Source organism: Ranitomeya imitator, chromosome 5 (assembly GCF_032444005.1).
Source record: "Ranitomeya imitator isolate aRanImi1 chromosome 5, aRanImi1.pri, whole genome shotgun sequence".
Taxonomy (NCBI): domain Eukaryota; kingdom Metazoa; phylum Chordata; class Amphibia; order Anura; family Dendrobatidae; genus Ranitomeya; species Ranitomeya imitator.
Genome location: NC_091286.1, coordinates 4,268,542 through 4,293,918, shown reverse-complemented (window position 1 = coordinate 4,293,918; position 25,377 = coordinate 4,268,542). Strand labels below are relative to the sequence as shown.

The window sequence follows — 25,377 nt, the reverse complement described above, 5'->3', positions numbered from 1 at the left end:
TAGTTGGGACAAAGTATTAACTGGTCTAAATGGAGACCAGGGCCCCTGTATATTTTAACTATCATTTCAACAATTTTGTATTGGCGGTGCCATTGAAGGATTTAACAGCACAGACTACACAGTGGTGGAGCAGGGAGAGGTAAGTATTGCAAGTGGTAGAGCGCTGTTCGAGCTGGGGGGACACTCTCTCGTGGGCGGTGGTACTGGCACAGGGCCCCTCATATTACGACGGTGTGTCTGACGTTGGTTGTGCACCACCACCATCAGAGACACTTCATTATACTATGAGGGACCCTGTGCCAGTGCCGTCGCCCAAGAGTGGGGACACCCACCTGTCCAGGCAAACGGCACTCGCACGGGTGCTTGCGCCAGGTGGTGACCACGGCCCTGTGGGGGGAGTCACACCATTTAGGGAGGTATAAAAATGGCCTATGGTGGACATTCAGCAGCTGCAAATGGAGGAATTTGAGCAGTCAGTAACAGGAGGCCAAAAGCAAGACATTTTTCAGGCAAGCTACGTGTCAGCAGGAGAAGGTGGGGCAAAATAATTAGAAATCCATGAGTGGTTCATTTTAATGAAGGTTAGATCATCAACATTTTGGGTAGCCAGACGTGTCCTTTTTTCGGTCAGTATTGAACCAGCAGCACTGAAGACTCTTTCTAATAGCACACTAGCTGCTGGGCAAGAGATGTTCTGTAATGCATATTCTGCCAATTCAGGCCAGGTGTCTAATTTAGATGCCCAGTAATCAAAGGGGAATGACGGTTGAGGGAGAACATCGATAAGGGCGGAAAAATAGTTAGTAACCATACTGGACAAATGTTGTCTCCTGTCACTTTGAATCGATGCAGCAGTACCTGTCCTGTCTGCGGTCATTGTGAAAATACTCCACAACCTTGTCGTAAAACCCCTCTGTCCAACGCCACTTCTGATTTGTGCACCTCTAACACCTCTGCCCTGTTGCCCCCTACGGCTCATGTGACGACCATCACCGTCGCTGTGTGCTGGGAATGCCTGAACCAAACGGTCTACAAGAGTTGCTTGTTTGGTGGCCAATATTTGCTCAGGGTTCTCATGTGACATGATATTTTGTAATTTGCCTTTGTATCGTGGATCCAGGAGGCAGGCCAACCAGTAATCGTCATCGGTCATCATTTTTTAGAATGCGGGGTTCCCTTTTTATGATACGCAAGGCATAATCAACCTTGTGGGCCAATGTTCCAGGTGTCAATTCACTGCTTGTGCTGGGTTGAGGAGCACTTTCTTGCAAATCAACATCAGTTGTGTCCCGCAAAAACCCTGTAGCTGACCTTGCAACACCACCAGTTTGTATTGCCCCCTGAGAAGCATCCTCCTCCCATAAATATTCAGCCCCATCATCCTCCTCCTCCTCCTCTTCATCCACCACCTCGTCCAGGAGAGTTCCCTGAGCAGACAATGGCTGACTGTCATCAAGGCTTCCCTCCTCCTCGGCTGCAGACGCCAGCTCCTTTATGTGCGTCAAACTTTGCATCAGCAGACGCATTAGTGGGATGCTCATCCTTATGATGGCGTCGTCTGCACTTACCAGCCGTGTGCATTCCTTCAAAACAGTGAAGGACTTGACACAGGTCTTGTAGCCTCGACCACTGAACACCAGACAACTCCATGTCTGCCATCCAACTGCCTGCCCGTGTATGTGTACCCTCCCAAATAAATTACAGTAGGCCTCTGTTCGCACAGCCTCTGAAGCATGTGCAGTGTGGAGTTCCACCTTGTTGCAACGTCGATTATTAGGCGGTGCTGGGGGAGATTCAGCGATCGCTGATGGTTCAGCATACGGCTGGAGTGTACGGGCGAACGGCGGATGTGCGAGCAAAGTCTTCGCACCTTCAGGAGCAGGACTGGTAACTCCGGATAATTTTTTAAGAAGCACTGCACCACCAGGTTCAAGGTGTGAGCCAGGCAAGGTATGTGTTTCAGTTCTGAAAGGGCTATGGCAGCCATAAAATTCCTTCCGTTATCACTGACTACCTTGCCTACCTCAAGATGTACACTGCCCAGCCATGACTGAGTTTGTTGCTGCAAGTACTCGGCCAGTACTTCCGCGGTTTGTCTGTTGTCGCCCAAACACTTCATTGCCAATACAGCCTGCTGACACTTACCACTAGCTGTTCGATAAAGGGACACCCCGTGTGCAACACTGGCAGCTGCGGATGGAGTGGTCGGGCAACTGCGCTCTGTGGACGAGGACAAGGAGGAGGACGAGGACGAGGACGAGGACGAGGAGGAGGAGGAACGCCTACAGCCAACTGTTTCCTAGACCATGGGCTAGGCAGAACTGTCCCACTATGGCTGTCCCCTGTGGACCCGGCATCCACCACATTAACCCAGTGCGCCGTGATGGACACGTAACATCCCTAGCCATGCATATTGGTCCACGCATCTGCTGTGAGGTGCACCTTTCCACTGACTGATTGTCTCAGTGCATGGACAATGCGGTCTTTGACATGCTGGTGGAGGGCTGGGATGGCTTTTCTTGCAAAGAAGTGTCGACTGGGTAGGTCATAGCGTGGTACTGCATAAGCCATCAGGTCTTTGAAAGCTTTGCTTTCAACCAACCGGTAGGGCATCATCTCTAACGAGATTAGTATAGCAATGTGGGCGTTCAAACCCTGTGTACGCGGATGAGAGGATGAGTACTTTTCCTAATGAGAGTCTCTTGTAGGGTGAGCTGGACTGGAGAGCTGCATATGGTGGAACTAGTGGTGGGGGTTGTGGACATGGCGGATTGAGAGAGGGTTGGTGATGGTATTCTTGATGTTGGCCTACGTACAGTGTTTCCTACCAAAAACCCTGTGAATCCCTGACTGCTTTGGCCTTGCAACGATACCTCCACATTTGCTGCTGGTGGTGTCCTAACCGGTGGGCTTACATTGAGAGAAGCAATGTTGCGTTGCTGACTACCTTCATTCTGAGCAGGTGCACCAACGGTACGGGACGTTTGGTAGTTAGTCCAGGCTTGCAAGTGCATGCTGGTTAAATGTCTAAGCATGCACGTTGTATTTAAACTTTGGAGATTCTTCCTTCTGCTAAAGGTCTTTGAACATTTCTTACATATAACTTTGGACTGATCATTCGGATCTTGGATAAAAAATTCCCACACTGCACTCTTCCTACTATGGAATACCTTTTCAGGCTTTGCACGCTGTTCTCCTTTCACCGGATGGCCACGCTATCCTAAAAGTGTTTTTGACAAACGTTTTTGGCCTAATACGGGCCTGCCAGATGAAAGCTGTTGCGATGTAGATGGCTGCTGCGGATCATCCTCCTCCGCTTCAGAGCTACTGCCAGCGGCACCCTGTTCCCCCAATGGCTGCCAATCTGGGTCAACAACTGGGTCATCTATCACCTCCTCTTCAATGTCATGTGCACCTTCCTCTGTGTCACCGTGTAAGGTGCTGTAGCGTTCGTGATGGGGCACCATAGTCTCCTCAGGGTCAGATTCTGGCTCAGTACACTGCGAGGGCAATGTAGTGATCTGAGTCAATGGAACAGCATTATAATCTAGTTGTGGCTGTGCATCCGTTTACTCCATGTCCGATTCATCTTGTAATGGACAGTTAACAATTTCCCGTTCTAACCCAGGCACGGTATGTGTAAAGAGCTCCATGGAGTAACCTGTAGTGTCGCCTAACGCATCCTTCACTTTTGGTTTGGGTGAAGTACACAAGGAAACGTCTTGTTCCTGACCGGGAACATTCACTGACGACGCGCTGCTTTTATAATTTGAACTTTCTGAAGAGGAGGCGAAAGACCTAGAGGCTGAGTCAGCAAGGTAAGCCAAAACTTTTTCCTGCTTCTCCGGCTTTAAAAGCGGTTTTCCTACTCCCAGATAAGGGAGCCTTCGAGGTCTTGTGTAGCCAGATGATGAGGCTGGCTCAACACCTCCAGCCTTAGGTGCTATTGTGCTTTTGCCACTACCACCAGATACACCACCACCACCATCAGTACCAGCTCGCAACCGCCGCCCACGGCCTCTTCCACCTGACTTCCTCATTTTTTGGAAAATCTAACCAAAATAACAACTGTTATATGGTACTGTAAAACAAGGTAGAAGGTGTATATAAACGTGTTGAGATTTTAAATCTCCCTTTTTTTTTGGGGAGACTGAACCAAAACTCAGGCTGTGTGCATAAAACAACACAATCTAAGTGGCAGAAAGTGGCTGGCTGACATACTCCAAACTAACAGGACAGAAGTATATCCACTTTGTGATAATTTGAATCTCCCTTTTTTGGGATGGAAACTAAACCAAAACTCAGGCCCTGTGTATAAAACACCACAATGTAAGTGGCAGAAAGTGGCTGGAAGATATATGAAAAAATACAAAGGCTGTAGTACAATTTCAATCTCCCTACAATGATCTCAGGACAAATATGGCAGCAATAAAAAGGACTGCTGCACACAAAAGTGTGGACAAATAAACAAGAGAACTGTGCAGAAAGGAGCAACAGGATTTTTGCTTTTAAAAAAGCAGTTGGTTTGCACAGTGGTGTACACACAGCAATGCAGCTATCAGGGAGCCTTATAAGGCAGCGTAATAAGCTACAGAGCTGATGCACAAAAATATAAACTCCACTGTCCCTGCAAAGAAAAGGTGGTGTTGGACAGTGGAAATCGCTACAGCACAAGCAGTTTGGGGGTTAATGGACCCTGCTTAACGCTATCGCTGCTTCTGACGAAGCGGCAGCAACCTCTCCCTATGCTACGATCGGCAGAAATAAGATGGCGGTCGGCGTGCACGCCCCTTTATAGCCCCTGTGACGCCGCAGAAAGCAAGCCAATCACTGTAATGCTCTTCTCTAAGATGGTGGGGACCGAGACCTATGTCATCACGCTGCCCACACTCTGCATCCTCCTTCATTGGCTGAAAAACGCCGCTGAACACGTCATACGAAACGCGACTTTGGCACGAAGATCGCTGACCTCATGGCCGATCCCACACTAGGATCGGGTTTCATGAAACCCGACTTTGCCGAAAGTCGGCGATTTTTGAATTTGTCCGATCCGTTTCGCTCAACCCTAGTGTCAACACTAGAGTAGAGTGAATTTGTTTAAGTTTCCTCTTATTCGGCAAGCTATAGCGCTTACCGAATAAGCTGCAGAGGGAACCCGGCTTCCTGGATCGTGCTGGCTGATCGGCACCGCAGCTGCATGTGTCGCGGCTGTGTCACAGTTACAGCACATGCATGGAGAGCCCAACAAAAAGCTTGCTGAATAAGAGGGAACCCGAACAAATTCGCTCAACTCTAGTCAACACCAATACATCAGACGTTCTCACTATAGTGTCTACACCAACACCAAACATTATCCCCATGGTGTCTACACCAGTTCACTAGACGTTCTCACCATGGCATCTAAAGAAACACACAAGACATTCTCATCAGCATGTCTATACCAACAAAGACGTTATCACCGAGGTATGTACACCAATCCATCAGATGTTCTCACCATGGCATCTACAGCAACAGACCAGACATTCTCACCATGTAGTCTATACCAACACAGCAGATCTTATTCTCACCATGGTATCTACACCAACATACCACATGTTATTCTCACCACGATGTCTACACCAACCCATCAGGCATTTTCACCATGGTGTCAATATTGGCACACCAGACATTGCTCTCACCACGGTGTGAACAACAATACAGCTGACGTTCTCACCGTGGAGTCTAAACCAACACACCAGACATTATCACCATGGGACCTACACCAACATACCACATGTTCTCACCATGGTGTCCACATCAACCCACCAGACGTTCTCAACATGGTGTCTACACCAACACAGCTGAAGTTGTCACTGTGGAGTCTAAACAAACACACCAGACATTATTATCACCACAGTATGTACACCAGCAAATCAGACGTTCACCATGGTGTCCACATCAACCCACGAGATGCTCTCACCCTGGTGTCTGCACCAACACATCAGAAGGTCTTACCACGGTGTCTACACAAATATACATATGATGGTGAGAATGTCTACTATATCAACACACAAGTTTTTCACCATAGTGTCCGCTCTAACACATCAGACGTTCTCAGCACGGTGTCTACACAAACACGTGAGGGTGGATAAAAATCAATGTTTTTTTTTTTAAAAATAATAAAATAAAAAAATAAACAAAAAAAAAAAAAATCGGATTTTTTTATTTAAATCGTATTTTTTTTTTTTATTTAAATCGGATTTTTTTCAATAAACTGCTTTTTGAGGAAAATATTTTACCATCCAAAAGGTTCTTCCATCATGAGATAAAGCTGAGTTGTTTAACTCCGTAGAATAAAGGCTGTATATGTGCAACATTCACAATGCCATGCTCTTCCAGAGGTTTCTGTAGGATTAGTGGGCAGTTTCTCTCCTATATTATCACAGACGCTCGCTTTACTTACGCAGTTCTCAAAACTGAATTTGACTCCGCAGAGGTCCCAGCCTCTTCTTCACGGCAAAAATGTTACAACATGAACAGAGTTGAGAAAAAGACCTTAATCCTATTGTTCTACAAACCTATGAATACAGAATCAACCCCTTCAGTGCCAAGTCCAAGAAGTTAGACAATATGTTTCTGATTGTTTGGAGTGGAATAGATCTGCACAACACAAGAAGAATGTGAATCTAAGTGTGAGGAGGAGGAAGGGCAAGCAGACAAGAAAATGAAAGTGAAACTTTGAGCACAATACTGCAGCATAGCCACAGACAGACAAGTCTGGATCTGTTTGTGTGTACGATCTGAGGTTTATTACATTCTTTTCTTATAATGGCAGCAGGCCGTAAAAGAGACCCAGTTTGGGAATATTTTAATGAAGCTCCTTCGCCTATCGGTAAGGCAGGCATGCTTGCAAAATGCAAACGATGCAACAAAGATGCAAGGCCTGGTGGCGCGAATGAGGCAACATCATGAGAAGTGCGGTGATGAAGAGGAGTCAAAGATGAGAGACAAAGAATGTAATAAACCTCAGATCGTACACACAAACAGATCCAGACTTGTCTGTCTGTGGCTATGCTGCAGTATTGTGCTCAAAGTTTCACTTTCATTTTCTTGTCTGCTTGCCCTTCCTCCTCCTCACACTTAGATTCACATTCTTCTTGTGTTGTGCAGATCTATTCCACTCCAAACAATCAGAAACATATTATCTAACTTCTTGGACTTGGCACTGAAGGGGTTGATTCTGTATTCATAGGTTTGTAGAACAATAGGATTAAGGTCTTTTTCTCAACTCTGTTCATGTTGTAACATTTTTGCCGTGAAGAAGAGGCTGGGATCTCTGCAGAGTCAAATTCAGTTAGGTAGAAACTTAGATTTAAATCACTGATTTAAATCAAGCCTTACTGACTAGTGATTTAAATCGTGATTTAAATCAGTTAGATTTAAATCAAATCCACCCACGGTGAAACACCAGACATTTTCATTCCAGTGTCTACACCAGTAAACACATTATACTCCCCATATTCTACACTAGCACAACATACACCAGATACTCTACAGGCTTCTTCTTCAACATCTTCACCAGCATACCGCAGGTTAGGACGGGGTACCAGCACAGTCCGTGTAGCCTTCTTACCACTTTCCAGCGGTCTTTCACCACGTAACTGACTGGCAGGATGTCTACTTGTTCGGCTCCACCACTCATGTTTCCGTCGTCCCTGATCACCGCAGCTAAGCACTGCATGGGCCACCCAGACAGGATTCGCCCAGCCCCAGACCTAATAGAGACATTGACCTGTGGGAAGATAAAACAGGATAAAGATGTGATAATCCACATGACAGGATCTGGTCTGCAGTCACAATAATCAATAATATATAACCCACACCGGTGGACCACGCCGGGCGCACACTACAGTGCACAGCCAATTACAAGAGGATAATTCTCATTATGAGTAAACACCCAAATGCTGCAGAACGTGCGTATCCGAGCTGGGCTCAGCTATTCTGGGCCTGTCCTGATCCCCTGGGGCTCAGCCTCTCGTGCTGGACTCGGAGACAGATGTCAGATTCCTGCTGACGGCAGCGATAGTGAGAGAAAAGTGTTCGGATGAGCCCAGCCATTTAGAAACAGTCAGATGCAGGAGAGCGGTGGCAACCAGATGCCTTCAGAGTCATCAGTGGATATCCAAGGGATGAATACATAGCAAAAGTGCAGATGGTCCTCTCCCACATAAGACACCCAAAGGCTCAGAAAACAGCACGGAATATAGGTCCTAGTGCGTGTGTTAGCACCTAAGGGGACAGTAAACAAGGCGTGGGAATATCCAGCTCCGGCACACCAATGTTCTGCACATCAAATCATAGTGAAGGACATAATGGTTCCGTCTGTACTGTGCTCAGATGCCGAACGCTGGGTGACAGAAGCTGCAGACAAAGATGGAGAAGAGTGAAATGAAGCGCTGTCCTGGAGCACGGGGTTATCCCGGTCCCGGAGGCTGCAGGTTGGGGCACGAAAAAAAGCTCACGTCATAAGCACAGATGTAAAAGGGCGCACACCCAAACTACACCATCAAGACTCACATCATTCCAGGTCGAAAGTGCAGCACCATCTGTCTGACCGGGCAGACATGGTCACCTTGGTCCAGTCAGTGTGGCCAAGGCACCCACATCCCATACTGATGACCATTCTACAGACACTGCCCTCCTCCCTAACCCATATCCCACACGGATGACCATTCTACAGACACTGCCCTCCTCCCTACCCTAATCCATATCCCATACTGATGACCATTCTACAGACATTGCCCTCCTCCCTAACCCATATCCCATACTGATCACCATTCTACAGACACTGCCCTCCTCACTAATCCATATCCCTGATGACCATTCTACAGACACTGCCCTCCTCCCTAATCCATATCCCATACTGATCACCATTCTACAGACACTACCCTCCTCACTAATCCATATCCCACACTGATGACCATTCTACAGACACTGCCCTCCTCCGTAACCCATATCCCATACTGATGACCATTCTACAGACACTGCCCTCCTCCCTAACCCATATCCCTGATGACCATTCTACAGACACTGCCCTCCTCCCTAACCCATATCCCACACTGATGACCATTCTACAGACACTGCCCTCCTCCCTAACCCATATCCCATACTGATGACCATTCTACAGACACTGCCCTCCTCCCTACCCTAATCCATATCCCATACTGATGACCATTCTACAGACATTGCCCTCCTCCCTAACCCATATCCCACACTGATCACCATTCTACAGACACTACCCTCCTCACTAATCCATATCCCATACTGATGACCATTCTACAGACACTACCCTCCTCACTAATCCATATCCCATACTGATGACCATTCTACAGACACTGCCCTCCTCCGTAACCCATATCCCATACTTGTGACCATTCTACAGGAGGTACCCCCCTACCTAACCCATATTCCATATTGATGACCATTCTACAGACACTGCCCTCCTCCGTAACCCATATCCCATACTTGTGACCATTCTACAGGAGGTACCCCCCTACCTAACCCATATTCCATATTGATGACCATTCTACAGACACTACCCTCCTCCCTAACCAATATCCAACAATGATGATGCTTCTACAGACACTACCCTCCTCATTAACCCATATAATACACTGATGACCATGCTACAGACAGTAGCCTCCTCCTTAATCCATATCCCACACGGATGACAATTCTACAGGCACTACCCTCCTACCTAACCCATATCCAATATTGATGACCATTCTACAGACACTGCCCTCCTCCCTAACCCATATAATACACTGATGACCATCCTAGACACTACCCTCCTCAGTAACCCATATAATACACTGATGACCATTCTACAGACACTACCCTCCTCACTAACCCACATAATACACTGATGACCATTCTACAGACACTACCCTCCTTCACTAACGTCTTTGCAGATCAATCTCTAAATCATCAAGATTCTGAGGCGGTCGCTTGGCAACTTGAAGCTTCAACTCTCTCCATAACTTTTCTATGGGATGAAGGTCTGGAGACTGGCTAGGCCACTCCATGACCTTAATGTTCTTCTTTTTGAGCCACTCCTATGTTGTCTTGGCTGTATGTTTTGGGTCATAGTCTTGCTGGGAGACCCAGCCACGACCCATTTTTAATGTCCTGGTGGAGGGAAGGAGGTGGTCACTCAGGATTTTACGGTACATGGCTCCATCCATTCTCCCATTAATGCAGTGAACTAGTCCTGTACCCTTAGCAGAGAAACATCCCCAAAACAATGTTTCCACCTCCATGCTTGACAGTGGGGATGGTGCCCTTTGGGTCATATGCAGCATTTCTCTTCCTCCAAACACGGCGAGTTGAGTTAATGCCAAAGAGCTCAATTTTTGTCTCATCTGACCACAGGACCTTCTCCCAATCACTCAAAGAATCATCCAGGTGATCATTGTCGTGTACTTAAAAACGGGGAAAAAATTCCAAGTGCGGTGAAATTGCAAAAAAAGTTCAATCCCACACTTTTGTTTTGCTTTTTTTTTACTAGGTTCACTAAATGCTAAAACTGACCTGCCATTATGATTCTCCAGATTAGTACGAGTTCATTTTTAAGTGGTAAAAAAAAAAAAAAAATTACAATGTTAGTTAGAAAAAAAAAAATTGTGCCATTTTCCGACACCCGCAGCGTCTCCATTTTTCGGGATCTGGGGTTGGGTGAGGGCTTATATTTTGCATGCCGAGCTGACGTTTTTAGTGAAACCATTTGGTGCAGATCCGATCTTTTGATCGCCCGTCATTGCATGTTATTGCATGTTTCGACCAAAAAAAACGAAATTCTGACTTTTTATCGCTACGCCTTTTAGCGATCAAGTTAATCCTTTTTTTATTGACAGATCGGGCGATTCTGAATGTGGAGATACCAAATATGCGTAGGTTTGAAATTTTTTTTTATTGTTTTATTTTGAATGAGGCGAAAGGGGGGTGATTTGAACTTTTATATTTTTGTAACTTTTTTTTTATATTTTTAAGAACATTTTGTTTTTTTTACTTTTGGCATGCTTCAATAGCCACTTTGGGAGACTAGAAGCTGGCACAACTCGATCGGCTCTGCTACATAGAGGTGATGATCAGATCACCTATATGTAGCAGAATTGCTCACCTGCTATGAGCGCCGTCCACAGGGTGGCGCAAATAGCAAGCCGGCAGCGACAACCATAGAGGTCTAAAGGAGACCTCTGGTTGTTATGCCAACCCACCGGTGACCGGCGATCACGTGAAGGGGCCACCAGTGGGCGGATTTCCGTCTTGATGGCCAGAAGCGCAAGTTAAATACCGCTGTTAGAGTTTGACAGCGGCATTTCACGGTTTAATAGCCACTGGTGGATGGTGAATCCACCAGAGGCTGTTCTGGGCACATGTCAGCTGTTCAAAACAGCTTACATGTGCCAGGAAAGACCAGGGCTCACCAACGGAGCCCACATCAAAGGGAGGGAGTCCGACATCAGTGTAAATGTACGCCCAATGTCGGAAGGGGTTAATGCAGGTCACGAGTTGATTAGGAGCGTCTAATTGGTCTGTAGGAGTCAGAACTCTTGGTTGATAGGGGATCAAATACTTATTGTGTAAATTATATAAATGTATGTGTATTTTGCAGTGAGAAATGTGATTTTCTGGATTTTATTTTTGATATTCTATCTCTCAATGTTAAAATTAACCTACCCTTAAAGTTATAGACTGTTCATGTCTTTGTCAGTGGGCAAACTTACAAAATCAACAAGGGATCAAATACTTATTACCCCCACTGTATGCTACCCTCCCCTCTAATCCATACCGTACCCTGATGACATTCGGCAGACACTACCCTCTTCTGAATCCCATATCAAAAGCCGATGACCATTTTACGGATACTGCCCTCCTCCCTAACCCACACCAAGCACTGATGACCATTCAACAGACACAACCCTCCTTCCAAACCCATACCCTACACCGATGACCATTCCAAAGTCATTACCATCCTCCATAACCTAAAACCAACAACAACGACCTTTTTACAGACCATACCCTCCTCCCTAACCGATATCCAACATGGATGACCTTTCTATAGACACTCCCCTCCTCCCTAACTCACATCCAACACAGACAGACACTCACGTCCTCCTTGACCTATACCCTACACTGATGAGCCTCTTCTCCAAGTCATATGCTAGACCTATGACTCTTCTGCAGACACTACCCTCCTCCATAAGCCATATCCAACACTATGATGACTATGAGAGGACACTACCCTCGTCTCTAAGCCATACTGCACATTGATGCCCCTTTTACGGACACTGCTGTCCTCCCTAAATCCATATCCTAAACTGATGACTTCTCCAGACACTACCCTCCTGCCCAACTCATGTCGTATACTGATGACCCTTCTACAGACACTACCCTCCTGTCGTATACTGATGACCCTTGTACAGACAATGCCCTCTTCCCTAACCCACTGATCAACCATCTACAAACAAAAAATTCTCCTTAACCCATATGCAAAACTGATGACCTTTCTACAGATACTACCTTTCTCCCTAACCAATATAGTCTGCTCAGGGCCGGCGTTAGGGGCAGGCAGACTAGGTAGCCAGTGGCCGCATTATACTCTACGGGGGGGCTGAATTATACTCTGTGAGGGAGGGGGTCTGCATTATACTCTATGAGGGAACTACATTATACTATATGAATGGGGCTGCATTATACTCTATGGGGGGCTGAATTATACTCTATGAAGGAGGGAGTCTGCTTTATACTGTATGATGGGGTCTGCTTTATACCTTATGAGGGGGCTGCATTATACTCTATGAATGGGGCAGCTTTATACTCTATGGGGGGCTGAATTATACTGTATGAGGGAGGGGGTCTGCTTTATACCTTATGAGAGGGTCTGCTTTATACTCTGAGGGAGGGGGTCTGCTTTATACTGTATGAGGGGGTCTATGAGGGAACTACATTATACTCTATGAATGGGGCTGCATTATTCTATGAGGGGGCTGCATTATACTCAATGAGGGATGCAGCTTTATACTCTATGGAGTGGCTACATCATACTCTATGGGGTGGCTGCACTATACTTTATGGGGTGGCTGCATTATACTCTGAGGGGTCCTGCCTTATACTATGAGAATTTATAGCAGAAGAATGCTGGCACTTAATCCTTGGCTGAAGCAGCTGTGTACCACAAGTCTTTTAGCTAACCACCATCAACCATCAAAATACAGATGCATGAAACCCGTTGAAGCGCATTGAGCATGAAACGGCTGTCTTTTCCTAAAGTCCCCCACATTCCTCCAACTGAACCCGCTACCACATGACTGAATAAATAAAGTTTTAATCGGAGGGCGAGTGGTACCTTTTCTTCTGTTTTAAACATTGATTATACTATAGTAGGACTGCCTTATACTCCAAGGACTATGGGGAGTGAATTATACTATATGTACTATATAGGACATGCAATATACTGTATAAAGTACTATGGAGAATCTATTATATTATATGAAGGACTATGGGATGCATTATACTATGGGGAGTCCAATTTACTATATGGAGGACTATGGGGGTGCATTATACAATATGTTGGACTATGGGATGCATTATATGATACTGAGTACTATGGAGAGTGCATTATACTATAGGGAGGATATGGGCTGTGCACTATAATATATGAAAGCCTATGCTGAGTGCATTATACTGTATGGGGGACTATGGGGTGTATTATACTGTATAGAGAACTATAGGGTGTACGTTACACTGTATGGAGAACTATGGGGTGTGCATTATACTATATGGAGTTCTATGGGGAGTGCATTATACTATATGGAAGACTATGGGGCGTGTATTATACTATATGGAGTGCTATGGGGCACATTATACTATATATAGGACTATGGGGAGTGTATTGTACAATATGGAGAGCTATGAGGCACATTATACTGCATGGAGGACAATGAGGAGTGTATTATATTATATGGAGGACTATGGGGAGTGTATTATATTATATGAAGGACTATGGGAAGTGCATTATACTATATGGAGGACTATGGGGTGTGCATTATACAATATGGAGGACTATGGTGTGCATTTTACTATGTGGAAGACTATGGAGTGTATAATACTATATGGAGGACTATGGGGTGTGCATTATACAATATGGAGAACTATGGTGTGCATTTTACTATGTGGGAGACTACGGGGTGTACAATACTATATGGAGGACTATGAGGAGTGCACTATACTATATGGAAGACTATGGGGTGTGCATTATACAATATGGAGGACTATGGGGTGAATTATACAATGTGGAGGACTATGGGGTGTATTATACTAAACAATCAAAATGCTGCCTATTCATCGAGTGATTGGATTGTTTATGCTGGAACAAAAATCATTGTTCTCTGTAGCACATCGCCGGTGTAAACTGCAGATACTGATACTGTATGGGGACAGATTGATCTATTAGTGATTGTTCTATCCCTATCATTGTTCCTCAGCCGGTGTAAAGAGGCCGGGAAACAAGTGTTGAACGACTTCAATATTCTCGATAACGCTCGTCTAGCGTCCTGAACTCACTGCATGTAAATATAACCAAAATGTTTCTGTGTGATGGTGCAATATGTGAGCATTTGGGGTCCTACTTTAAACTTTTGCCCAGGCCCCACTTTGTGTAAAACCGGCAATGAGTAAACTGATGACCCTTCTACCCACACTACCCTCCTCCCCAACCCATATGCTACATTGATGAGCTTTCTACAGACACTACCCTACTCCCTACCCCATTTCCAACCCCAATGACCCTGCCACAGACTCTACCCTCCTTCCTAATCCATAGTGTACACTGATGACCTGTCTACAAACTAATCACCTTTCTGCACAGAACTTTTTAGTACATAAAAACCCCTTTCCCCACAGCCTTTCCATTTCGAGAGACATGATTCTTACTGTGCTCTTCTTGCCATGGCTGGACTGAGATGAGAGTAAATCCAGGGAACAATAAGGGAGGAAGACAAGACACATGATAAGACACAGGAGTAAACTGTACATGCAGAATGTCAAAAGCAAGTGATGCACGAGCGTGGCCAGAGCAGAGCTAAGCGCACAAGCAGAAGCCTTCCAATAGATGGCCCATCACAACCCTTCCCAGAAACAGCAGTAACATGGTGCCTTCTCTATTCCAACCCACTGTACATTATTACGAGGAGTCAATCAGGTCAGTGTAACCATCTCATGACAGCTTTGTAATGGATTCTGATCATCATCTGATAGTCACATCCAGAGCTGCACTCTCAATTCTGCAGGTGTTCGCTTAGCTCAGAGTTCTCCCAATAGTTTCTCCTGCTTCAGACAACGCAGAGCAGATCCTGCTATGGTACAAGTTAACCTACGAAAATTTCATAGAACGCAATCTACTAAAAGACCATCCTTGGCCAAAATGATGGACGCCCTCATGTAAAAGGACGATCACTCAGCTTTACTACTTAATAGCAAATCAAGGAATTACAAATATGACATTAACCAATGCTTAATAGTTGCATGAAAACTCAGTAACTAACAGGAAATTATTGTTATTCGTAAAGGTTTCTCCAGATCAAGAAAAGAATATGGAATCACGGCAATAGAAAACCCAGCGACCACTTTGCTTTCTTCACGTTAGTAATGTGTGAATTCTCAAAGGTACAGATCTCACCAATTATAAATATTCTACATCAATATGGTTCCAATTTCCTCAATGAGATGGTAACAGATGGGCTAAATTCTCGAAAGATCGGGGGAACATCAGCTTTATCCTCTAAGATAGGGATACAAGGGATACAGATTGACCCTTTCCACAATTATCTGGGACAGAATTGCCTTGTTGATGAATCGTTGACAGATCGGCTTGATCCTTGCTGATTGTGGGACATATTGGCCTTATCCTTGATCATCGGGAGACACAACAGCCTTACCCTTGATGATCGAGTGATAGAGCGGCCTTCTCCTTGATGATCTGGCAACAGATTGGCCTTATCATTGATCAATGGATAGATCTGCCTTATTCTTGATGATCAAGGCACAGATCAACCTTATCATTGATGCTAGGAGACAGATTAGCTTAACCCTTGATGCTCGGGGACATATCGGCCTTATCTTTGATGATCGGGGACAGAACTGCCTTATCCTTGAAGATCGAGGGACAAATCAGCCTTATCCTCGAAGATGGAGAGACAGATCGGCTTTATCCTCGAAGATTGAGGGACAGATTGGCCTTATCCTTGATGATCAGGGTACAGATCAGCCTTATCCTTGATATTTGGGAGACAGATTGGCCTTATCCTTGATGATCGGGTGATAGAGCGGCCTACTCCTTGATGATCTGGCGACAGATTAGCTTTATCCTTGATCAATGGATATATCTGCCTTATCCTTGATGATCAAGGGACAGATCAACCTTATCCTTGATGCTAGGGGGACAGATTAGCTTATCCCTTGATGCTCGGTGGACATATCGGCCTTATCCTCAATGATCGAGGGACTGACCAGCCTTATCCTCGAAGATCGAGGGACAGATCAGCCTTATCCTCGAAGATTGAGAGACAGATCGGCCGTATCCTTGATTAGGGGATAGATCGGCCTTATCCTGGAAGATTGGGGGACAGATCAGCCTTATCTTCAATTGTTGGGGGTATAGAGCGGCCTTATCCTTGATGATCGGGAGACAGACTGGCCTTATCCTTGATGTTCGGGTGACAGACCACCCTTCTCCTTGATGATCTGGCAACAGATTAGACTTATCCTTGATTAATGGATAGATCGGTCTTATCCTTGATGATCGAGGGACAGATTAGCCTTATCCTCGAAGATCGAGGGACAGATCGGCCTTATCCTGGAAGATCGGGGGACAGATCAGCTTTATTATCGAAGATCGGGGGACAGATAGGCCTTATCCTCGAAAATTGATGAACAGATCGGCCTTATCCTTGATGATCAGGTGACAGATCAACCTTATCCTTGAAGATCGAGGGACAGATCGGCCTTATCCTCAATCGGGGGACAGCTCAGCCTCATCTTCAATGATCGAGGGACAAATCAGCCTCATCCTCAATGATCGAGGGACATATCGGCCTTAACCTTGATGATCGAGGGACATATCGGCCTTATCCTCAATCGGGGGACAGCTCAGCCTCATCCTCAATGATCGAGGGACAAATCAGCCTCATCCTCAATGATCGAGGGACATATCGGCCTTAACCTTGATGATCGAGGGACAGATCGGCCTTATCCTCAATCGGGGGACAGCTCAGCCTCATCCTCAATGATCGAGGGACAAATCAGCCTCATCCTCAATGATCGAGGGACATATCGGCCTTAACCTTGATGATCGAGGGACATAATAATAATAATAATAATATTATTATACATTTTTATAGCGCCATTTATTCCATGGCGCTTTACATGTGAATACGGGGCAAATATAGACAAATACATTAAACATGAGCAGATAACAAGGCACACGAGTACATAAGGAGGGAGGACCATGCCCGCGAGGGCTCACAGTCTGCAGGGGGTGGGTGAGGATACACTAGGAGAGGGAAGAGCTGGCTGTACGGCTGTTCAGTAGGTTGAGGATCACTGCAGGCTGTAGGCTTGTCGGAAGAGATGAGTCTTCAGGTTCTTTTTGAAGGTTTCTATGGTAGGCGCAAGTCTGATGTGTTGGGGTAGAGAGTTCCAGAGTATGGGGGAAGCACGGGAGAAGTCTTGGATGCGGTTATGGGAAGAAGAGATGAGAGGGGAGTAGAGAAGGAGGTCTTGGGAGGATCGGAGGTCGCGTGTAGGTAGGTACCGGGAGACCATGTCACAGATGTATGGAGGAGACAGGTTGTGGATGGCTTTGTATGTCAGTGTGAGGGTTTTGAACTGGAGTCTCTGGGCGATAGGAAGCCAGTGAAGGGCTTGACACAGGGGAGAGGCTGGGGAATAGCGGGGGGACAGGTGGATTAGTCGGGCAGCAGAGTGTAGGATGGATTGGAGTGGTGCCAGAGTGCTAGAGGGGAGTCCAGAGAGTAGGAGGTTGCAGTAGTCGAGGCGGGAGATGATAAGGGCATGCACTAGCGTTTTTGCAGTGTTGCGGTCAAGGAAAGCACGGATCCGGGAAATATTTTTGAGTTTGAGACGACAGGAGGAGGCAAGGGCTTGGATATGTGGCTTGAAAGAGAGGGCAGAGTCGAGGATCACCCCGAGGCACCGGGCGTGTGGGACTGGGGATAGTGAGCAGCCATTGACATTGATGGATAGGTCTGGTGGAGGGGTAGAGTGAGATGGGGGAAAGATGATGAATTCTGTTTTGTCCATGTTCAGTTGTAGAAAGCGAGCAGAAAAGAAGGCTGAAATGGCAGACAGACAGTGCGGGATTTTGGTAAGCAAGGAGGAGAGGTCAGGTCCGGAGAGGTAGATCTGCGTGTCGTCAGCGTAGAGATGGTACTGCATACCATGGGATTCTATGAGCTGTCCCAGGCCGAAAGTGTAGATGGAGAAGAGTAGGGGTCCTAGAACAGAGCCTTGAGGAACACCGACTGACAAGGGGCGAAGTGAGGAGGTGGTGTGGGGGAGGAAGACACTGAATGTTCGGTCTGTCAGATATGACGAGATCCAGGAAAGGGCCAAGTCTGTGATGCCAAGGGATGAGAGGATTTGTAGCAAAAGGGAGTGATCTACAGTGTCAAAGGCAGAAGACAAGTCCAGGAGAAGGAGGACAGAGTAGTGTCGCTTGCTCCTGGCAGTTAGTAGGTCATTGGTGACTTTAGTTAGGGCAGTTTCAGTTGAGTGATGGGAACGGAAGCCTGATTGTAACCGATCAAAGAGGGAGCAGGAGGAGAAGTGGGAGGACAGTTCAAGATGGACGTGTTGCTCCAGCAATTTGGAGGCATAAGGGAGAAGAGATATTGGGCGATAGCTAGACACAGAGGATGGGTCGAGGGAGGGCTTTTTGAGGATGGGTGTGATCTTGGCATGCTTGAAGGATGAGGGAAAGACACCTGTTGTGAGTGAGAGGTTGAAGAGGTGCTTTAGGGTTGGGATGAAGACCGTGGAAAGGTTAGGGATGAGGTGGGATGGGAGCGGGTCAAGCGTGCAGGTGGTGAGGTGTGATCTTGACAGGAGGGTGGAGAGCTGATCTTCTGTCATGGTGGAGAAGCTGGTTTTGGAGGAGCAGGGTTGAGCAGCTAAGAGGGGCAGTGGGCGCTGTGGGCCAAAGCTTTCTCTGATCGTATCGATCTTCTGTTTAAAGAAAGAGGCGAAGTCATCAGCAGAAATGAGGGGGGAGGGAGGAGGTGCGGGGGGACGGAGTAGAGAATTGAAAGTGTTGAAAAGCTGTTTAGGGTTGTGGGACAGGGAGGATATGAGGGATGAGAAGTAAGTTTGTTTTGCGGCAGTGAGCGCAGACTTGAAGCTGGCGAGGGACTGCTTGTATGCAGTGAAGTGGTCGGCAGAGTGGGATCGCTTCCATCTCCGCTCAGCAATCCTGGAAGCCCGTCTCAATTCTTTGGTCAGGCTGGTCAGCCAGGGCTGCCTGTTAATTGTACGAGTTTTACTATGCATGAGTGGGGCGGCCGAATCGAGTGTTGTTGTTATTGTGGTGTTATAAAAAGTGGCAGCAGCATCTGTGTCATGAAGGGAAGCTATGTCTGTGAGAGGGAGAAGGGACTCAGAGAGTGATTGTAAGTTGAGATGTTTGAGATTTCTGCGAGGGTGAGTGAGTTATTATAGTACAATATAGAAAAATCAGCCGCACTCCCATGGTACATCTCTGCAAAAATGCGATGCATTTATTCACATGTGCTGAGACATACAGATACTTTTCAGATGGGATCCTTATTGTATATAGTTTTCTGTAAATAATGATTATGTTCATCTGGTTTTGTCTTTATGTAAAGCACCCCATATGTATATAACACTAATTGTTATTTGTGTTTGATTACAGTTTGAGAAAGACCCGAGGCAGGGTCGAAACGTTACTACTTCGTTTATACTCCCTGCTGTGTGTGTATATATATGAAAATTTTGTCTCAACACATGTGAATAAATACATCACATTCTTGCAAAGACACACCACAAGAGTGCGGCTGACTCCTCTATATTGGACTTGTTGTTGGGTTTTTCCCAAGTACAGCCAGCACCAACCTAAGATAGCTGAGTGCGCTCCTTTTTTCTTAATATAAGTATTATAGTAGTTATATTCTTGTACATAGGGGACAGTATTATAGTAGTTATATTCTTGTACATAGGGGCAGTATTATAGTAGTTATATTCTTGTACATAGGGGCAGTATTATAGTAGGTATATTCTTGTATATGGGATAAGTATTATAGTAGTTATATTCTTGTACATAGGAGCAGTATTATAGTAGTTATATTCTTGTACATAGGGGCAGTATTATAGTAGGTATATTCTTGTATATGGGATAAGTATTATAGTAGTTATATTCTTGTATATAGGAGCAGTATTATAGTAGTTATATTCTTGTACATAGGGGCAGTATTATAGTAGTTATATTCTTGTACATAGGGGCAGTATTATAGTAGTTATATTCTTGTACATAGGAACAGTATTATAGTAGTTATATTCTTGTACATAAGAGCAGTATTATAGTAGTTATATTCTTGTACATAGGAGCAGTATTATAGTAGTTATATTCTTGTAAATGGGAGCAGTATTATAGTAGGTATATTCTTGTATATGGGATAAGTATTATAGTAGTTATATTCTTGTATATAGGAGCAGTATTATAGTAGGTATATTCTTGTACATGGGATAAGTATTATAGTAGTTATATTCTTGTATATAGGAGCAGTATTATAGTAGTTATATTCTTGTATATAGCAGTATTATAGTAGTTATATTCTTGTACATAGGAACAGTATTATAGTAGTTATATTCTTGTACATAGGGGCAGTATTATAGTAGTTATATTCTTGTACATAAGAGCAGTATTATAGTAGTTATATTCTTGTACATAGGAGCAGTATTATAGTAGTTATATTCTTGTACATAGGGGCAGTATTATAGTAGTTATATTCTTGTACATAGGGGCAGTATTATAGTAGTTATATTCTTGTACATAGGGGCAGTATTATAGTAGTTATATTCTTGTACATAGGAGCAGTATTATAGAAGTTATATTCTTGTACATAGGAGCAGTATTATAGTAGTTATATTCTTGTACATAGGGGCAGTATTATAGTAGTTATATTCTTGTACATAGGAGCAGTATTATAGTAGTTATATTCTTGTACATAGGGGCAGTATTATAGTAGTTATATTCTTGTACATAGGGGCAGTATTATAGTAGTTATATTCTTGTACATAGGGGCAGTATTATAGTAGTTATATTCTTGTACATAGGGGCAGTATTATAGTAGTTATATTCTTGTACATAGGGGCAGTATTATAGTAGTTATATTCTTGTACATAGGAGCAGTATTATAGTAGTTACCGTATATCGGCCTTATCCTCGAAGATCGGGGGACAGATCGGCCTTGTCCTCGATCGGGGGACAGATCTTTATCCTCGATGATCGGGGGACAGCTCAGCCTTATCCTTGATGATCGAGGGACAGATCAGCCTTATCCTCGAAGATCGGAGGACAGATCAGCCTTATCCTCGATGATCGGGAGACAGATCGGCCTTATTCTTGATGATCGGGTGATAGAGCGACCTTCTTGATGATCCGGCGACAGATTAGCCTTATCCTTGATGCTCGGGAGACAGATCTGCCTTATACTTGATAATCGAGGGACAGATGAGCCTAACCCTTGATGCTCGGTGGACATATCGGCCTTATCCTCGATGCTAGGGGACAGAACTGCCTTATCCTCGAAGATCAAGGAACAGTTCAGCCTTATCCTCAATGATTGAGGGACAGATCAGCCCTATATTCCAAGATCGATGCAGTGATCAGAATTATTCTAGAAAATCGAGGGACAGATCAGCCTGATCATCGAAGATTGAGGGACAAATCGGCCTTATCCTTGATGATTGGGGGACAGATCGGCCTTATCCTCGATACTTGGGGGACAGATCTTCCTTTTCCTCGATGATCAGGGGACAGCTCAGCCTTGTCCTCGATGATCGAGGGACAGATCTGCCTTATCCTCGAAGCTCGGGGGACAGATGGGCCTTATCCTTGATGATCCGGGGACAGCTCAGCCTTTTCCTCAGTAATCGAGGGACAGATCGGCCTTATCCTTGATGAAGAAAGGGACAGCATTGCTTTTCAGGATGGAAAGTGTCGAGAATTTTGTAATTTCCACCATTGTGAGGCTGTCTGCTGACCGTATCAATGAGCCACTGTTCATGATCCCTTCTATTTAGCTCACCGTCTCCTGCTTTTTCTTTGGCTTTCAGGAATGTAAATCCCATTTCCTTCAGATGATTTTCAACAGATCATTCACAGACATCGGCTAATGAATCTGCCCCTTTCTGTCTTGCTTTACCAGGATGATCGCTTCTCTTATGTTTCGCACTTGCTGTGGACTGGGAGCCAGAGTCGTCCTCTGAGGCAAAAGAGACTCCATCATGGAGTTAAATAACATTGGAGCCATCATTTTTCTATAACCAGGTTGTGCTGGGATTGTTCTAGAAATGGAAACTCATGATTTTCTCTTGATATGGAGAAACTGTCATCATTGGTAATAATTCTGTGTGTGACAATTACTGTTCTGGGTCATACAGTACAGACCAAAAGTTTGGACACACCTCATTTAAAGATTTTTCTGTATTTTTATGACTATGAAAATTGTACATTCACACTGAAGGCATCAAAACTATGAATGATTACATGTGGAATTATATACTTAAAAAAGTGTGAAACAACTGAAATTATGTCTTATATACTAGGTTCTTCAAAGCTGCCACCTTTTGCTTTGATGACTGCTTTGCACACTCTTGGCATTCTCTTGATGAGCTTCAAGAGGTAGTCACCGGGAATGGTTTTCACTTCACAGGTGTGCCCTGTCAGGTTTAATAAGTGGGATTTCTTGCCTTATAAATGGTGTTGGGACCATCAGTTGTGTTGTGCAGAAGTCTGGTGGATACACAGCTGATAGTCCTACTGAATAGACTGTTAGAATGTGTATTATGGCAAGCGCTACAAAGAAACTGGCTCACGAGGACCGCCCCAGGAAAGGAAGACCAAGAGTCACCTCTGCTTCTGAGGATAAGTTTATCTGAGTCACCAGCCTCAGAAATCGCAGGTTAACAGCAGCTCAGATTAGAGACCAGGTCAATGCCACACAGAGTTCTAGCAGCAGACACATCCCTACAACAACTGTTAAGAGGAGACTTTGTGCAGCAGGCCTTCATGGTAAAATAGCTGCTAGGAAACCACTGCTAAGGACAGGCAACAAGCAGAAGAGACTTGTTTGGGCTAAAGAACACAAGGAATGGACATTAGACCAGTGGAAATCTGTGCTTTGGTCTGATGAGGCCAAATTTGAGATCTTTGGTTCCAACCACCGTGTCTTTGTGCGACGCAGAAAAGGTGAACGGATGACTCTACATGCCTGGTTCCCACCGTGAAGCATGGAGGAGGACGTGTGATGGTGTGGGGGGCTTTGCTGGTGACACTGTTGGGGATTTATTCAAAATTGAAGGCATACTGAACCAGCATGGCTACCACAGCATCTTGCAGCAGCATGCTATTCCATCCGGTTTGCGTTTAGTTGGACCATCATTCATTTTTCAACAGGACAATGACCCCAAACACCTCCAGGCTGTGTAAGGGCTATTTGACCAAGAAGGAGAGTGATTGGGTTCAGGTCTGGTGACTGTGGAGGCCAGGTCATCTGGTGTAGCACCCCATCGAGATGGTTTGGGGTGAGCTGGACCGCAGAGTGAAGGCAAAAGGGCCAACAAGTGCTGAACATCTCTGGGAACTCCAAGATTGTTGGAAGACCATTCCCGGTGACTACCTCTTGAAGCTCATCAAGAGAATGCCAAGAGTGTGCAAAGCAGTCATCAAAGCAAAAGGTGGCTACTTTGAAGAACCTAGAATATAAGACATAATTTCAGTTGTTTCACACTTTTTTGTTAAGTATATAATTCCACATGTGTTAATTCATAGTTTTGATGCCTTCAGTGTGAATGTACAATTTTCATAGCCATGAAAATACAGAAAAATCTTTATATGAGAAGGTGTGTGCAAACTTTTGGTCTGTACTGTATGTGATTGGTGCGGACCCCGTCCTCTAATCTGCTCATCATTTTGGCCAGAAGTTGTGGTGTCAATAACAGGATTTGAGCTCCAGGACTTACAGCAGCGAGGAGGAAGATTGCAGCTCTGGATGGGAGTGGAGAGGACCAGACGGCCCAATGTCACTTTGGCATCCACGTGTCCAGCAGCACCATGACACCAGCTCTACCACCTTTATATAGCATGGCGCTTACTGGGTCAGCTACAGACGCTCCACATGATGTGGTATCACAGGGCGGTACGTGAGGGGTGGCACATGCACATCGGTCAGTGGGCAGTAACAAGAGCATGCAGCACCAGGTAGGAAGCCGACATTGCTTGTGCTCGAGATCAGAGGGTAGCGGCAGCCGAGGCGGAGAAGAGATGCCGCATTCTGATATCACAGCCATGCATCAACAAAACGATTAGCCAAGACTCGGCCTGGACATATGTCCGTGTAGTATGCATGTAACGGCTCCAAGTAAGGGCTCCTAATACTTCATATTATAAGCCATCTATGATACCTTCAGCTACTTTATATCAACTCTCCCAACTCTTCCTGCAACTCTCCCATCACTGCAGATAGCCCAGCCCACTCCTCCATACAACCCCACCCATTCCGCCATATAACCCCACCCATTCCTCCATATAATCCCACCCATTCCGCCATACAACCCCACCCATTCCTCCAAACAACCCCACTTGTTCCACCATATAACTTCACCCATTCCACCATATAATCCCACTCATTCCTCCATATAATCCCACCCATTCCGCCATATAACCCCACCCATTCCTCCATATAATCCCACCCATTCCTCCATACAACCCCACCCATTCCTCCAAACAACCCCACTTGTTCCACCATATAACTTCACCCATTCCACCATATAATCCCACTCATTCTTCCTCCATATAACCCCACTCATTCCTCCATACAACTCTGCCCATTCCTCCATACAGTTCCACCCATATAACTCCACCTGTTCCTCCATATAATCCCACCCATTTCTCCATATAACCCCACTCATTCCTCCATATAACCCCACTCATTCCTCCATATAACCCCACTCATTCCTCCATATAACCCCACTCATTCCTCCATATAACCCCACTCATTCCTCCATATAACCCCACTCATT

At 45.3% G+C, this 25,377-nt stretch overlaps 1 protein-coding gene across 1 annotated transcript in view; it reads right to left on the bottom strand.

Annotated features, from left to right (window-relative positions):
• The window catches only part of TTBK1 (tau tubulin kinase 1), a 155,362-nt gene that overhangs the window by 69,035 nt on the left and 60,950 nt on the right, over positions 1 to 25,377 (bottom strand). The window contains exon 2 of the mRNA XM_069768220.1: positions 7,613 to 7,771. Within this exon, the coding sequence (XP_069624321.1) occupies positions 7,613 to 7,720 (108 nt within the window). The 5' untranslated portion in view covers positions 7,721 to 7,771. The remainder of the gene's footprint in view (positions 1 to 7,612; positions 7,772 to 25,377) is intronic.